The sequence below is a fragment of the Dermochelys coriacea genome, chromosome 9 (genome assembly GCF_009764565.3).
Source record: "Dermochelys coriacea isolate rDerCor1 chromosome 9, rDerCor1.pri.v4, whole genome shotgun sequence".
In the NCBI taxonomy this organism is placed as follows: Eukaryota; Metazoa; Chordata; order Testudines; family Dermochelyidae; genus Dermochelys; species Dermochelys coriacea.
In genome coordinates, this window is record NC_050076.1 from 46,301,608 (window position 1) to 46,315,501 (window position 13,894).

Genomic DNA, 13,894 nt, shown 5'->3' on the forward strand with positions numbered 1-13,894 from the left:
CAATAGATGCAGTCTATACATCACATAGAATTCTATGATTCTATGATTCTATCTGGAATGTTACTTTCCGTTCAGAGCAGTGTTGTATTAATTTAGATGTAGTACAGGGGCCCAAAGATGTTCACATAACCCAATCACTGTACAACATTAAACAATGTTAACTAAGGTTTGGGGATTGATATACAAAGATATTAACCTGCTTTGTACCATGGCAACCACCACTAAAAATCCTTAATCTTTTATTAAAGATACCAACTTTTTTGTTCCCCCTTCCTTTAGCTGGAGAGTTTTAAAATGAAAAACCCTTGCTTAGAGGGTAATCACTGTCCTTTTGGGTAAAAGAGAAGTTAGTGGAGATGGGTTGGAGCTGTTGCTGCTGCTGAAGTCTGATCCAGTTTCATCTCTGGTGGTATTTGGAATTCAGCTGTAACTGGTAGGGATGGTGGTGTCACCTGGATCCCGCTCTAGCCCGATCTGGTCAGGACATCCCTCTACATTAGTATGAAGGCCCAGGGTCCCAGGAGATGGTAGGGGAGGCCGCCATGATGGTGAAACTCACTCCAGAAGGCTCAATCTGTGCTTCCCTATTCCACCTCTCCCTCCCCCCCAAAAAAAATCTTTTTTAAGGACCCAAACAAGGAAAGATATCTGGAATAGCCCTAGCACTTGTTGTTTTGTCCACTAATTAAAACTAATATTTGACACACTAATTTTGGTTTATTACTTTTCAGTTCTACATTTTGTTTTCCAAGAGTGATCTTAAGAGTCCTTGAGTGATCATCAGGAGGCTTTTTTTGTTTAGACTAATTAAGTTTCACTCATTTTTTCTATTAACATTTGCTTTTTATAGGTTATTCTGACATTTTACAAATTTACATACTTTTTACAATTGAGCTTGCAATTACAGTAAACCTGTAGGCCCAATTATTACAACAGTACCTCAGTGCAAGAAAGATATGTAAATTGAAAGAGATTCAGAGAAGAGCAACAAAATTAGGGTATTGGAAGAATTTAATTATGAGAAGATTAATTATTTTATGCATAATTTGGCTAAGCAGACACACAAATACCTATAAATATTTGAAGGATGTGAACACAAATAATGGATTTAGTATGACTGAACAGCATATAAATAAACAGGAAGAAACTAAAACAAGTTCCCGACAGTAACACTTGTTAAATTGGACAACAGTTTTCAATGGAAGTTATAAATTCTATCACTTTGAACATTTAAAAGCAGAATGGACAGAGCAACAAAAAAAAAATCATGTAGAGAGCAATTCCTGCCCTAAAAGGGCTATACTTCTCATATCTATAGTTATGTAATAGTAGAATAATCACTTGAAATACTTCATGGCAGAAAAATGTTTAAATATTTCTTCACATCACACACTTTCATTGAACTCTGGATAGGCTTAACTAATGGTCTTATTTCAGAGTAGCAGCCGTGTTAGTCTGTATCCACAAAAAGAAAAGGAGTACTTTTCTTTTTAATGATCTTATGTTACTTCTGAACTCCTCGAGGCTTCAGAAGCCACGCCTACTCAAACTAAGCACTGGATTGTGAGAAAGGAGGAGGGCATGGGGATGAGAAGCAGAAAGAAAACCTCATAACAGGAGTGGAAAAAGAAAATAAGGGAAATGCACAGAACCCTATAATTTTGGCATCACTAAAATATTCTTTAAAAATCTTTGGCACTGGCATTGTCTCTTTTTGTTTTGTATTTGTGGCGCACGACTGCCAATGCCTAATAAAAAAAATTATAGGATATAAAAAGAAATTGTCAGCCAGCAATGGGGAAATAGACCAAGTTGTTTCTCTTCGGGCCATTAATTTTAAATTTAGTTACAGCCCCTAAGGTTAGCTTTTTTCCAGACTAGTTTAAGGAACACAAAATACAACACAAAATCACTTAAATGCCCAATCTATTCTTGATGTGATCGGTGCAATCTATAAGAGGGCTGAAGGACCGATCGATCAAGGTGATCTATTCTTGAAGTATAAACTTGGTGAGTGAAAGTTATCAGAAGGTATGTAAACATTCACGAGTCACCTGAGTGTCTACACTGACTGGGTTATAATGAACAACCCACAGACATCCCTTTGAAAGAAAACAAAGCAGAAATTCAGTTTACCTGGATAACCAATTCCTTTGGCATTTGCATAGGGAACCCCAGAAGATCCAGGGCTATAAACAGGATTCATGATTTCAATAACTGAAAAGGAAACAAGAACATAATCAGATCGACTTAACCAAGCATATGGAGTCCCTAGAATTCTTGTAGGAGTTTAAATGCAATCGGTGGGAAGGAAAGTGCACATTTCTACCACCCATCCCGGCCATCAACGTTTTAAACTGCAGCTAGAGAAACACACCTGTATAAAAGTTTCTAAGAATGTTTTTTCCCCTCAGTCCACTAAAGGAGTGGTTACTAATGAGCAATGTATTTCCCCACTGGTCGAGTGTACTATTTTCAAATTGTGCCCATATCCCCCGCTATCCAAGCGAGTATAAAACCACCTAACTGTCTCAAACTAGCATTCACTACCATTCAAACACTGCTTCAGCTTCCCACTCGCCTTGCCTTCTCCATTTATGTGCACCCCCATCTCAATCTTGGCTTTCTCTACTGCAAGATTATGTCTGATATCCGAAGAGTTACACTCTGCTACTGCTTCTCTTGGCACCGTGGAGTAAATGCTATAACATAAATGAATCCCTTTCGCATGGAATTCTAAATCTCTCAAATTTAAGTTCCTGAAGTGTCAATAGCCTAAGAAATAAATAAAATAGCTGGAAAAAAGGTTCTACACTAAATGGCTCAGAATTAGTATGAAAACAGCACCACAATTCACATGTTCAAGTTTAGTCTAATCAGTACTGATCTAAGAAAAAGTTATCTACTGGTTCTTCAGAAATGATTTGGGATTTCAGGCCAGTTGTTTTTGGATAAGTGCCCAAATCTCAAAAGTAGCCATAATTAGCAGAAAAGCAAAAAGCTTAACAGGTACAGTTGCTAAACCATGCTCCCACTTCTAGAGCAGATATTGTAAGGTTGAGGTATTAGCAAGACTGCAAGAAAGTCTCTAATTTTTTTATTTATAAGGGATTCCAGTCTCAAACTGTCAGTATGGCACATTCTAAAAATAAAAAATTCTCTGTTACAGATTTTTTAGAAACAAGACTATGTGTTCAGTTAATTGTACCGCTTTTAAATTTTTAAAAAACTGAGTTTCTCTAAGTTTGTCACATTATCCCAGTCCTCTGTTTTAAATATGTTTGCAGCTATGTCTCCTCTTTTCAGTCCATTAGTACCAATCCTTCACTTAAAATAATATCTGGTAGCAAAATGGGCATGCTACCAGAACTAGCCATTCCATTATCCTTGTTTCAGAGTAGCAGCCGTGTTAGTCTGTATTCGCAAAAAGAAAAGGAGTACTTGTGGCACCTTAGAGACTAACAAATTTATTAGAGCATAAGCTTTCGTGAGCTACAGCTCACTTCATCGGATGCATCCTTGTGTCCCTCCCGTTCTCTATTGCTTGACCTGTAAATGTTATATGAAGGGACATGCTACTAGCTTAGGCCCAAAACTGTCACAAAACTTTGAGTATAGAAAGTTTATGAAGCTAAATAAAGAGTTTCAGTAACTAAAACATTACCTGCAGCATTGAAGACTCACTGTTATACTACTATAGGGGAGTTAAAGTTAAACTGGCCACTGTAGCTTCACTAGCTAAGATGAATGAGTGCAAGCAATCAAACAGTATAAATAAAAAAAAAAAAAAGAGTCAGCCAGATTTTTAAGATGTGTAAAGAGTACAGTTCTTCATTAAAATACTGTTTCTAGAACACAGCATGATAAGCAAAGAAGCCCCTTGAATTTGTGCAAACAGAAATTCACTATGCTTTCCACAAAAGCATCTACTTTATCAAGTTTAATAGAAAATCCAAAATACCATAGAAAATGGCACTATCTAATAGAAATACAAACATTACTTTTTTTTAAAAAAAAGAGTGGGCAAACCTCCAGCAGAGAAAAATCAAAACAGCACTCAGGATATTGGATAAAGTCCATTTAAAAACTAAGTTAAACAACAGTAACCCACCATTTACGTTGCCTATTAAGGAACATTACCTGCAGCTGCATTTACTACCTGCCAAACTATAAAGGAGCAATTTGACCTAATTCCCATTAGCAACAACATTCTATAACACTTCCTGACTCACCCTCTCTTCCATGTACAAAGCTGTGGGATATTTTCCATACAATCACAGTAGGGTTTAAGGATTAATATTTCACTAGTCTGTGCCATTTTACTTTGTCTTTCTCACTCTTTTGTAAATCAATTAACTTTCATCCACTTACACATCAGCACATCTTTCCTGTTGTACATTCTCTTCTCATCCCTGCACCTCTTTGCCTTCCTATTTCCATCTTTGTCCCCCTTTTAATGTTTTAAAACATTCTGCCTTTTTGGCCTTAAAAAAACCCCATGAGATCCCAGCTTTCCTTTAGTCCTGGTATTTCCAAATCATGGAGTGAATGCCCTGAGAGATGGCCACTCCTCTGCGTTCACACATGCAGGGCTACCACAAATCTCTCCCTCTCTCTGGTGCCCTGAGCTCTGTGACCTTCTCTTTCAAAGTGCAGCCCTCCCCAATCTCTACAGTAACTGGGAGGCAACAGTGCTAAGTAGCATGGGAGACTTCTGGGGAAGGAAAGAAGCAGTAAGAGTATTCAATGGAAGGGTGAGAGAATAGTAAAAAAAAAAACTAAAACTGCATGGTCATAAATAAGCAAGAGAGCTGAAGAACATGCAACTTGGGAAAAGCTGAAAAACAAACCCAGAAAAGAGAATTCTAGAGAAACTGGACAAAAACAGGTGAGACAGCAACTCCAGCAGGGCATCTCATCAACTGAAATGCAGAGTACCGAGCCAGCACAAAGGGGACTCCAGACAAGTAAGGCCTTAAATTGCATCACACAGCCTCTTTGTGGGAAGTACAGAGCTGTTATTAATACTATGTCAAGTTCTTCCATTTTGGAGGCATCCATACTTGGAAAGTTTGCACACATGTATCTGAACCAATGTAGGCCCGCCCATTTGTGCTAACAACAAAGGAAGCTGCAGTTGGACACGGCAGGTGTTTGTACAATTATGGTGTTTAAACAGCAGCTTCCACCACTGGATGGAGCTATACCAGTATAGAAAAATGCTTACAGGTCTTCCAACCATGGACTGAGCCTTAGACACAACTCAACTCAGTGAAAAATAATCCTTTCCACATCTTCAGGTGAAGAACCCAACGTGTTTGTGTGCTAGAAATCACGCGGTCTCCTCCTGGGGGTTACAACCCCCCAGCCTTTTCTATATTGCTAGATTTTATTCAGTCATTTTATATGTAGCTTATTCTGAAGTATGCTTGGAAATGTTTAATAGGGAAAAATTTATTCCCCCCCCCCTCCCTTTTTGCTCAAGTTTGCCAAATCTCACCTTTGGGCAGAGACCAACATGCAGAAAACTTCATTCCCCTTCCCCTCTCCCCACCCCAACTAATGTTCCAGGAAGCTGAGCATGTGCAGACAGGCTGCTATAGCTGAAATTGTTTTGGTTAACCTGATTTAGGTGCTGGAAAATACCTCTACTACAGTTAGAGCTGAGAAAGTGTTTCTAGGATGGATCATAGGAGTTAAGTATGTATTTCTAAGACTACTCCTACACAAAGATACACGAAAAAACAAAACTGTAAGGCTTCTAAAAAGGTTAGCAGCTTTATTATATTTAACCACAGCTTAGAATTTAAAAAAATCAGCTACACCTCAATTGCAGAACTATAACAATCTGCTAAACGTTGCTTTGTACTCATTTCATTAGATGCTCCACATCACAGGAGTTGGGAAGAATCTCACTTAAAGGGGCTGCTTCCCAAAGGCACAAGTGTACTATAATCCACTATATTTTCATTCAACACCCGACCTGTAGAGTTCAAGGAAACATTCAAAATATTTAACATTTAGCTATTCTGGATCACTTTTAGAATCCACGTTGCAAATTCTAAGTTTCCACTTGTGATTTGTGTTTGTTGGTCTGTCAATATATTTCTGACTACAGTCAAACTTCCTCCCTTGCTCAACTTTACATCAGGTGTTTTCAGATTTTGCTCATTGATTTCATCTCTATGAAGCTTAACCTAGAAATGTAAAGCTTTAAATAATTCAAGGAACTTCCAAAATCAACAATACAATGTTTAGAGACCTTTTAATTTCACAAACCAGTTCCTCCATTATCTACAATCAAAGACCAGAATTCAGGATTGTTTTGCCCTGAAACAGCGGACATTGGCTAAAACCTTAGCTACATGGTGTTTTGCCAAGACTTCAGTCACTGAGGTCCATGAAACCGTGCAAACCCCTATGCATGTTGCAGTCATGATTTATTTCATCACTACTAGGGGGTCTGCACTGCTGGAAATTTCCAATTTCCAGGAGAGCACTTCCTGCACTGTTTTAAATGTTTAGGTATACTTTGCATTTATATAGCTCCATCCAAGGACCTTAAAACACTTCAGAAATATTAAGCCTCCACTTCCCCCCATGAAAAGTATTATCCCCATTTAAAAACACACACCAAAAAAAAAAAAAACAAAAAAAAAAAACCCAACCTTTAAAAAATTTAGAACCACTAAAAAAAAAATATGGAGGGAGAGGGATTAAGTGACTTCCCAAAATTGCATAGAAAACGTGCGACACAGGTGAGAACAGCATCCAGGTTGAATTGCAAAGCTGAAACACAAACTAACATTATCTAGTCTCTATTTGCACTCGTATCTGAGAACACAAAACATTATGATTATGCATTACAGGAAATTTTAAAATTACAGGAAGCCATTTACATGTGCAGATTTAACCCATCAGTTATTAAAGCAAATTGTGGTATAAACTGACAGGCAATGCAAGAACCTGAGGATTAACAAGCATCATTTGTAATTTATTTACATTATTATACCTTTCCAGCAGTGTAAATACATAATGCAAAAGAGCTGGAGGATATTTTTCCTCAAGAAGAATGGCAATGAATCTCCCTATATAAGAAAAATGTTAACCTACTCACTTAGTACTTCTTCATGTAGAATTTCCATTAGCTACATTTGAAGCGAAGTCCTCTCAGACTAGTCCAGTGGTACACTGATCACACATAGAATCAGAGTTTAACAGGATTTTTTTTTTGTGCCTCATGACATAATTGAGGAGATAGGTTATATAATTTGAGAGAAAGTATGATTGGGTAATTGAGCCTCCAGTTCCTTGATAATCAGAGTCCTACCAAAAAAAAAAAATCTACCCCCTCTGCTGATTTTGGGCAGTTAACAGATTTTCAGGTGGAAGGGAAAAAATGAATACTTAAAGAATGAAACTCCTTCAATATATATGTATACTTAAGACAACATTTCTTCTTTTTGGTAAGTTATTAGCCTACAAGGGTGCTTTCCTAAAGTTAGTTTTAACTCGATTCTGCACATCTTTTAGAAATGAGAAGCAACTGTCATGAGTTCCCCACAGAGATGGAACCTAAAAAAGCATTTCTAATTCTTCCTGTCTTTCAACCTGGAAGTTGAAATACATAATTATGGCCACAAAAAGCACAGGTTGGGAAGCTGTATGTTTTATGAGACGTGCAATTAGAAGTCTATGAAATTATATTAATTCAGAAAAAATCTAGTCAAATTAGATCACAAACATCTTAAATTTATTATAAAATTATACATATTAAAGTGCAGTTCTACTATTGATCTCCGAAGCAACAGCACTTTACTAAAGGGACAAATAATTTCTCAGATGGAATAATAAAAAGAACACTTTTCAGCAGAAAATTGTGATGTGTATTTCAAACACTGCAGGGGAATGTCTAATTAAAGCACAATTCGTATTAGATTTTTTTAAATCATGGCTGCACATTCAGCGACTGCGAGCAGATTCTTCAGCATGCACTGGAAATATTTGCTGTAACTATTATTTACATCATTTTGCTGACTCTGCCCACCCGGTAGCATGCAAATCTCATTTCCATAAAGGTCCTGGCAGGACTGTCATTTAGCCTACATCAGTAGAGGACTAACAATGTGTTGCAGGACAGCCTAAAACTTAACTTTTCCTCAAACTTTATTTCAGGGCAGTAACTTTCTCTGGGGGCAGGGAGAGAAAAACAAAGGGCCAAATTAAAAGTAGACTTGGCCTAAGAAAGGAACATGGCTGACAACCCCTGGATGCCTTGCCTATCACTTGGCCACTACCATCCTCAAGGCCAAGCCATTTTTGACACCTGTTACAGAAAGTGCCCAGGAGCCTCCTCTGACTGTGAGCCGTGCTTGCTGCCTGCGATGGCTGCTGGAAGCGGCCTGTCGCTTTGCTAGCGCCCGAAGGGTTTTCAACCCCAGGGGAGGCAGCCTCTCCGGCCCGGGGCCTCCCGCCTGAAGGGCAGAGCGCCCGGCCTCCCAGCCCTCGGCGGCGGGCGCTGGAGGAGTCCGGCCGCTGTCACCCCCGCCAGCAGGAGGGACGGGAGCGCAGCGGCTGGCCGCAGCCCGGGCGGGGGGCGCCGCACCCGGGCGCCCGGAGGTAAATAAACCCCGGGCCAGAGGCGATTCCCCTTTCCCGGACATCGGAGCCGCCGGGGCCCCCCAGGCTGGGCGCCTCGCGCCTCCCGCCCCCCAGCAGGCCGCAGGGGAGGCAGCGGCGCCGGCCCCATTCTCCATCGGGGGCGGGAGGGGTCCGGAAGCCGGCGCCATCCGCAGTCCCGCACTCACCGGCCTGCGGCGCTTCGTGGTGGCGGCCCCGGCCCTGGCTCTGGCTCTGTCGCTCGGTGTCTGGTGCGGGCGGGGGAGTGGGCGGAGCCTCGCGGTCGGAGGGGGCGGGAGCTAGAGCGGCGGCTGGGGCCTGAGTCTCCTACTGCTGTGTGTCCCGGCGGCGCCTTCCCGTCCCTCTCCGGAGAGCTGCGCAGCTAGCGAGCGGCTGCACGTCACTTCCGCACGGGGGGGGGGGAGGGGGTCCCGCCTGGCCCGGAAGCCTCCACGGGAAGGAAAAGGAGGGTCACGTGCAAGGAAACGTCTGAGGCGCCCCTGCCACGTGACAGGGAAACTCCCCCTCCCCCGGGAAAATCATAGACGTTGGAGCTGGAGGGATTGTCACCTTTGAACTGCAAAAAGCAGCCCCCCCCGCCCCCCCCGGCAGAGGCTTGTAATATCTAGGGCAGTAACACAGATGTCAGATCAATAACCTGGTTTTCTTACCTCGACCATCTTGGTCGGGATTCTTTCCCCCCGAACTGCATTGAGTCGCTACATTCACTACGTGTCTGACTGTGACCGCTCTGGCACTTCATACGTAAAGACGGTCCATTGGGTCTGTTTCTTGAATTTGGATGGGCTGTTTCCCGCCATTCCTTATTTTTAACAGCAACATCCGAGCATCTTCGGCTGGACGCAGAAGCTTTTAACATTCACTATCCCCGTGTATTGCGATAACAGTGAAAAGTTTTTAGACCTACATTAAAAAAGTGGAGGATTAAATTAGTTTTCTGGCAACTGGCGAATCCATGAAAAGAGCATAAGAACGGCCATACTGGGTCAGACCAAAGGTTCATCCAGCCCAGTGTCCTGTCTGCCGACAGTGGCCAATACCAGGGGCCCCAGCGGGAGTGAACAGAACAGGCAATCATCAAGTGATTCATCCCGTCGCCCATTTCCAGCTTCTGGCAAACAGAGGCTAGGGACACCATCCCTGCCCATCCTGGCTAATAGCCATTGATGGACCTGTCCTCCATGAATTTATCTAGTTCTTTTTTAAACCCTGTTATAGTCTTAGCCTTCACAACATCCTCTGGCAAGGAGTTCCACAGGTTGACTGTGTGAAAAAAATACTTACTTTTGTTTGTTTTAAACCTGCTGCCCATTAATTTCATTTGGTAGCCCCTAGTTCTTGTGTTATGAGAAGGAGTAAATTCCTTATTTACTTTCTTCACACCAGTCATGATTTTATAGACCTCTATTATATCTTCCCTTAGTCGTCTTTTTTCCAAGCTGAAAAGTCCCAGTCTTATTAATCTCTCCTCATATGGCAGCCATTCCATACCCCTAATAATTTTTGTTGCCCTTTTCTGAACCTTTTCCAATTCCCATATATCTTTTTTGAGATGGGGCGACCACATTGGCATGCAGTATTTAAGATGTGGGCGTACCATGGATTTATATAGAGGCAATATGATATTTTCTGTCTTATTATCTATCCCTTTCTTAATGATACCCAACATTCTATTAGCTTTTTTGACTGCCACTGCACATTGAATGGATGTTTTCAGAGAACTATCCACAATGACTCCAAGATCTCTTTCTTGAGTGTTAACAGCTAATTTAAACCCCATCGTTTTATATGTATAGTTGGGATTATGTTTTCTAATGTGCATTACTTTGCATGTATCAACATTGAATTTCGTCTGCCATTTTATTGCCCAGACACGCAGTTTTGAGAGATCCTTTTGTAGGTCTTTACAGTCTCCCTGGGACTTAACTATCGTGAGTAGTTTTGTATCATCTGACAGGTTTCAGAGTAGCAGCCGTGTTAGTCTGTATTCGCAAAAAGAAAATCCGATGAAGTGAGCTGTAGCTCATGAAAGCTTATGCTCAAATAAATTTGTTAGTCTCTAAGATGCCACAAGTACTCCTTTTCTTTTTGTATCATCTGCAAATGTTGCCACCTCACTCTTTACCCCTTTTTCCAGATCATTTATGAATATGTTGAATGGGACTGGGCCCAGTACAGACCCCTGGGGGACACGACTATTTACCTCTCTCAATTCTGAAAACTGACCATTTATTCCTACCCTTTGTTTCCTATCTTTTAACCAGTTACCAATCCATGAGAGGACCTTCCCTCTTATCCCATGACTGCTTACTTTGCTTAAGAGCCTTTGGTGAGGGACTTTTTCAAAGACTTTCTGAAAATCTAAATATACTATATCCACTGGATCCCCCTTGTCCACATGCTTGTTGACCCCTCAAAGAATTCTAATAGATTGGTGAGGCATGATTTCCCTTTACAAAAACTATGTTGACTCTTCCCCAACAAATTATGTTCATCTATGTGTCTGACAATTTTTTTCTTTACTATAGTTTCAAAAACTGACCAGGCTGCTCAAATGCTGGCCAGGTGGTAACCCTCACTGGAGGGGGCCTGAAAAGGTCAGCTAGTCCAGCCCCTGCACTGAGACAGGACCCCCGCCCCCAGTCCATCCCTGATGGAGTTTGCCCACTGGGGTTCAGGAACAATTTTTATAGTGGGGGTGCTAATAATGGAAACCATCTATTTGGTGTTTGTTATTATTACTTCAAGCTAAGGGTATGACAGCACCGCTAGTTCCAGCACCACTGTGTGTCCAACCTCTACTTCAAAACCTCCTGTGGTGGGGGCTCCGTGACCTCCCTTGGAAGCCTGGTCCAGTGCTTGAAACTGTCCTTAGAATTACAGACTTTTCCCTAATATCTAACCTAAATCTCCCTTGCTGCAGATTAAACCTATTACTTCATATCCTAGGATGTGGAGAACAATTGGACATGGAGAACAATTGAGCCCAGTCCTCTTTATAACAGTCCTTAACATATTGGAAAGCTGTTATCAGGTCACCTTTAGTCATTTTTTCTCAAGACTAAACAAGCCCTGTTTTTGTAACCTTATCTTATGGATCAGGTTTGCTAAACTTTTTATCATTTTTGTTGCTCTCCTGTAGACTCTCTCCAATTTTTCCACCTCTTTCTGAAATTGTGGCTCCTAGAACTGGACACAGTACTCCAGCTGGGGCTCCACCAGTGCCATGTAGAGTGGGATAATTATCTCCTGTGACTTACATAAGATACTTCTGGTAATATACCCCAGAATCATATAAACCTCTTTTGCAGCTGCATCACATTGACAACTCCTATTCAGTTTGTGGCCCACAAAACCCCCCAGATTCTTCACAGCAGTACCATCACCTAGCCTGAGTAATTGTTTATTTGATTTTTCCTTCCTAAGTGAGTACTTTGCACTTGTCTTTACTGAATTTCATTTGCTGATTTCAGACCAATTTTCTGATTTATCAAGGTCATTTTGAATTTTAAACCAGTCCTCCAAAGTGCTTTTAACCCTTCCCAGCTTGGTGTCATTTGCAAATTTTATAAGCATACTCTCTACTCTATTATCCAAGTCATTAATGAAAATATTGAATAGTACCAGATCCATGTCTGACCCTGCAGGACCCCAACTACATATGCCCTCCCAGTTAACAGCAAGCCATTGATAATTATTCCTTGAGTATGGTCTTTCAACCAGTTGAGCACCCATCTTATAGTAATTGTATCTAGACCACATTTCGCTAGTTTGCTTTTGAGAATGTCATGCGAAACTGTATCAAAAGCCTTACTATCTAGGTATATCATATCTACTGCTTCCCCCAACCCACTGAGCCAGTGATCTGATCAAAAAAGAACACTGAGTTAGTTTGGCTCTTCTTGTTAAATCCATGCTGACTATTCCCTTATAACCCTATTATCCTCCAGGTGTTTATAAACTGATTGTTTAATAATTTGCTCCAGTATCTTTCCAGATATTGAAGTTAGGCTGATTGGTCTATAATTTCCCAGGTCCTCCTTGTTCCCCTTTTTAAAGACAGGTACTTTTTTGCCCTTCTCCAATTTTCTGGGACCTCTCCCGTCCTCCATACTTTCTCAAAGATAATTGCTAAAGGCTCCAAGATTGCTTCAGCTAGTTTCTAAAGTACCCTAGGATACATCTAATTTATCTAAATACTCTTTAACGTGTTCTTTCCCTCTTTTGACTTATTCCTTCCCCCTGGTTGTTAATATTAATTGTGTTGAGTATCTAGTCATCATTAATCTTTTTAGCGGAGACTGAAGCAAAATAAGCATTAAGTACCTCAACTTTGTTCATGCCATCAGTTATTAGCTCTCCTTCCCTACTAAGTAGAGGACCTATGCTTTCCTTTGTCTTTCTCTTGCTTCTAATGTATTTAAGGAACCTCTTCTTATTGCCCTTGACGTCCCTTGCCAGGTGTAACTCATTTTGTGCCTTAGCCTTTCTGATTTTATCCCTATATACTTGTGCTGTTATTTTGTACTTCTTATCAATTTGGCCATGTTTCCACTTCTTGTAGGGTTCCTATTTGATTTTCAGGTCATTAAAGAGCTCCTCATGGAACTATATTGGCCTCTCACTATTCTCCCTATCTTTCCTTTGCATTAAATAAGTTTGCAGTTGTGCTTTTAATATGGCCTCCTTGAGGACTGCCAGCTCTCTGAACTCCTTTTTCCCTTAGATTTTCTTCCCATTTTCTTCTACCAGTTCTCTGAGTTTGTTAAAGTCTGCTTTTTTTGAAGGCCATTATCCTTATTTTGCAGCTCTCACTCCTTCCTCTCCTTAGAATCATGAAATCTATCATTTCATGATCACTGTCACCCAAATTGCCTTTCACCTTCAGATTCACTACCAATTCCTCTCTGTTGATGAAAATGGCTCTAAAATGGCTCTCCCCTCCCGCCCATTACTTCCTCCACTTTCTGGAACAAAAAGTTGTCCCTGGTACGTTCCAAGAACTTACTGAAAATTTTGTTTTGCTGTATTACTTTCCCAACAGGAGTCTGGATAGTTAAAGTCCTCCATTACTACCTGGTCCTGTATTTTGGATAGCGGAGCTGGGAAGTGTGGCCTTCTCCCCCATTCCCTGCTGCGGGTGGTCTCCCTGAGGAGAGGGGGCCATGGAATAGCCCAGCACTACTGCCCCCTGGCGTGCTCCCTCACGCTCAGTGAGGGTAAGGGATGAGCCCCTTGGTAGTGGATGATGGGG

At 41.2% G+C, this 13,894-nt stretch overlaps 1 protein-coding gene across 3 annotated transcripts in view; it reads right to left on the reverse strand.

Annotated features, from left to right (window-relative positions):
* FAM168B (family with sequence similarity 168 member B) overlaps positions 1-9,011 on the reverse strand; it is a 35,766-nt gene extending 26,755 nt beyond the window's left edge. The window contains exons 1-3 of one of the 3 annotated variants that reach the window (XM_043492845.1): positions 8,808-9,011; positions 7,527-7,611; positions 2,137-2,217 (exon numbers count right to left, since the gene is read on the reverse strand). In XM_043492845.1, coding sequence (XP_043348780.1) covers positions 2,137-2,206 — 70 coding nt within the window. In that variant the 5' untranslated portion in view covers positions 2,207-2,217; positions 7,527-7,611; positions 8,808-9,011. The remainder of the gene's footprint in view (positions 1-2,136; positions 2,218-7,526; positions 7,612-8,807) is intronic. The other 2 variants (XM_043492846.1, XM_038415900.2) reach the window with 2 other exon arrangements.
* Between the last annotated feature and the right edge of the window lie 4,883 nt (positions 9,012-13,894).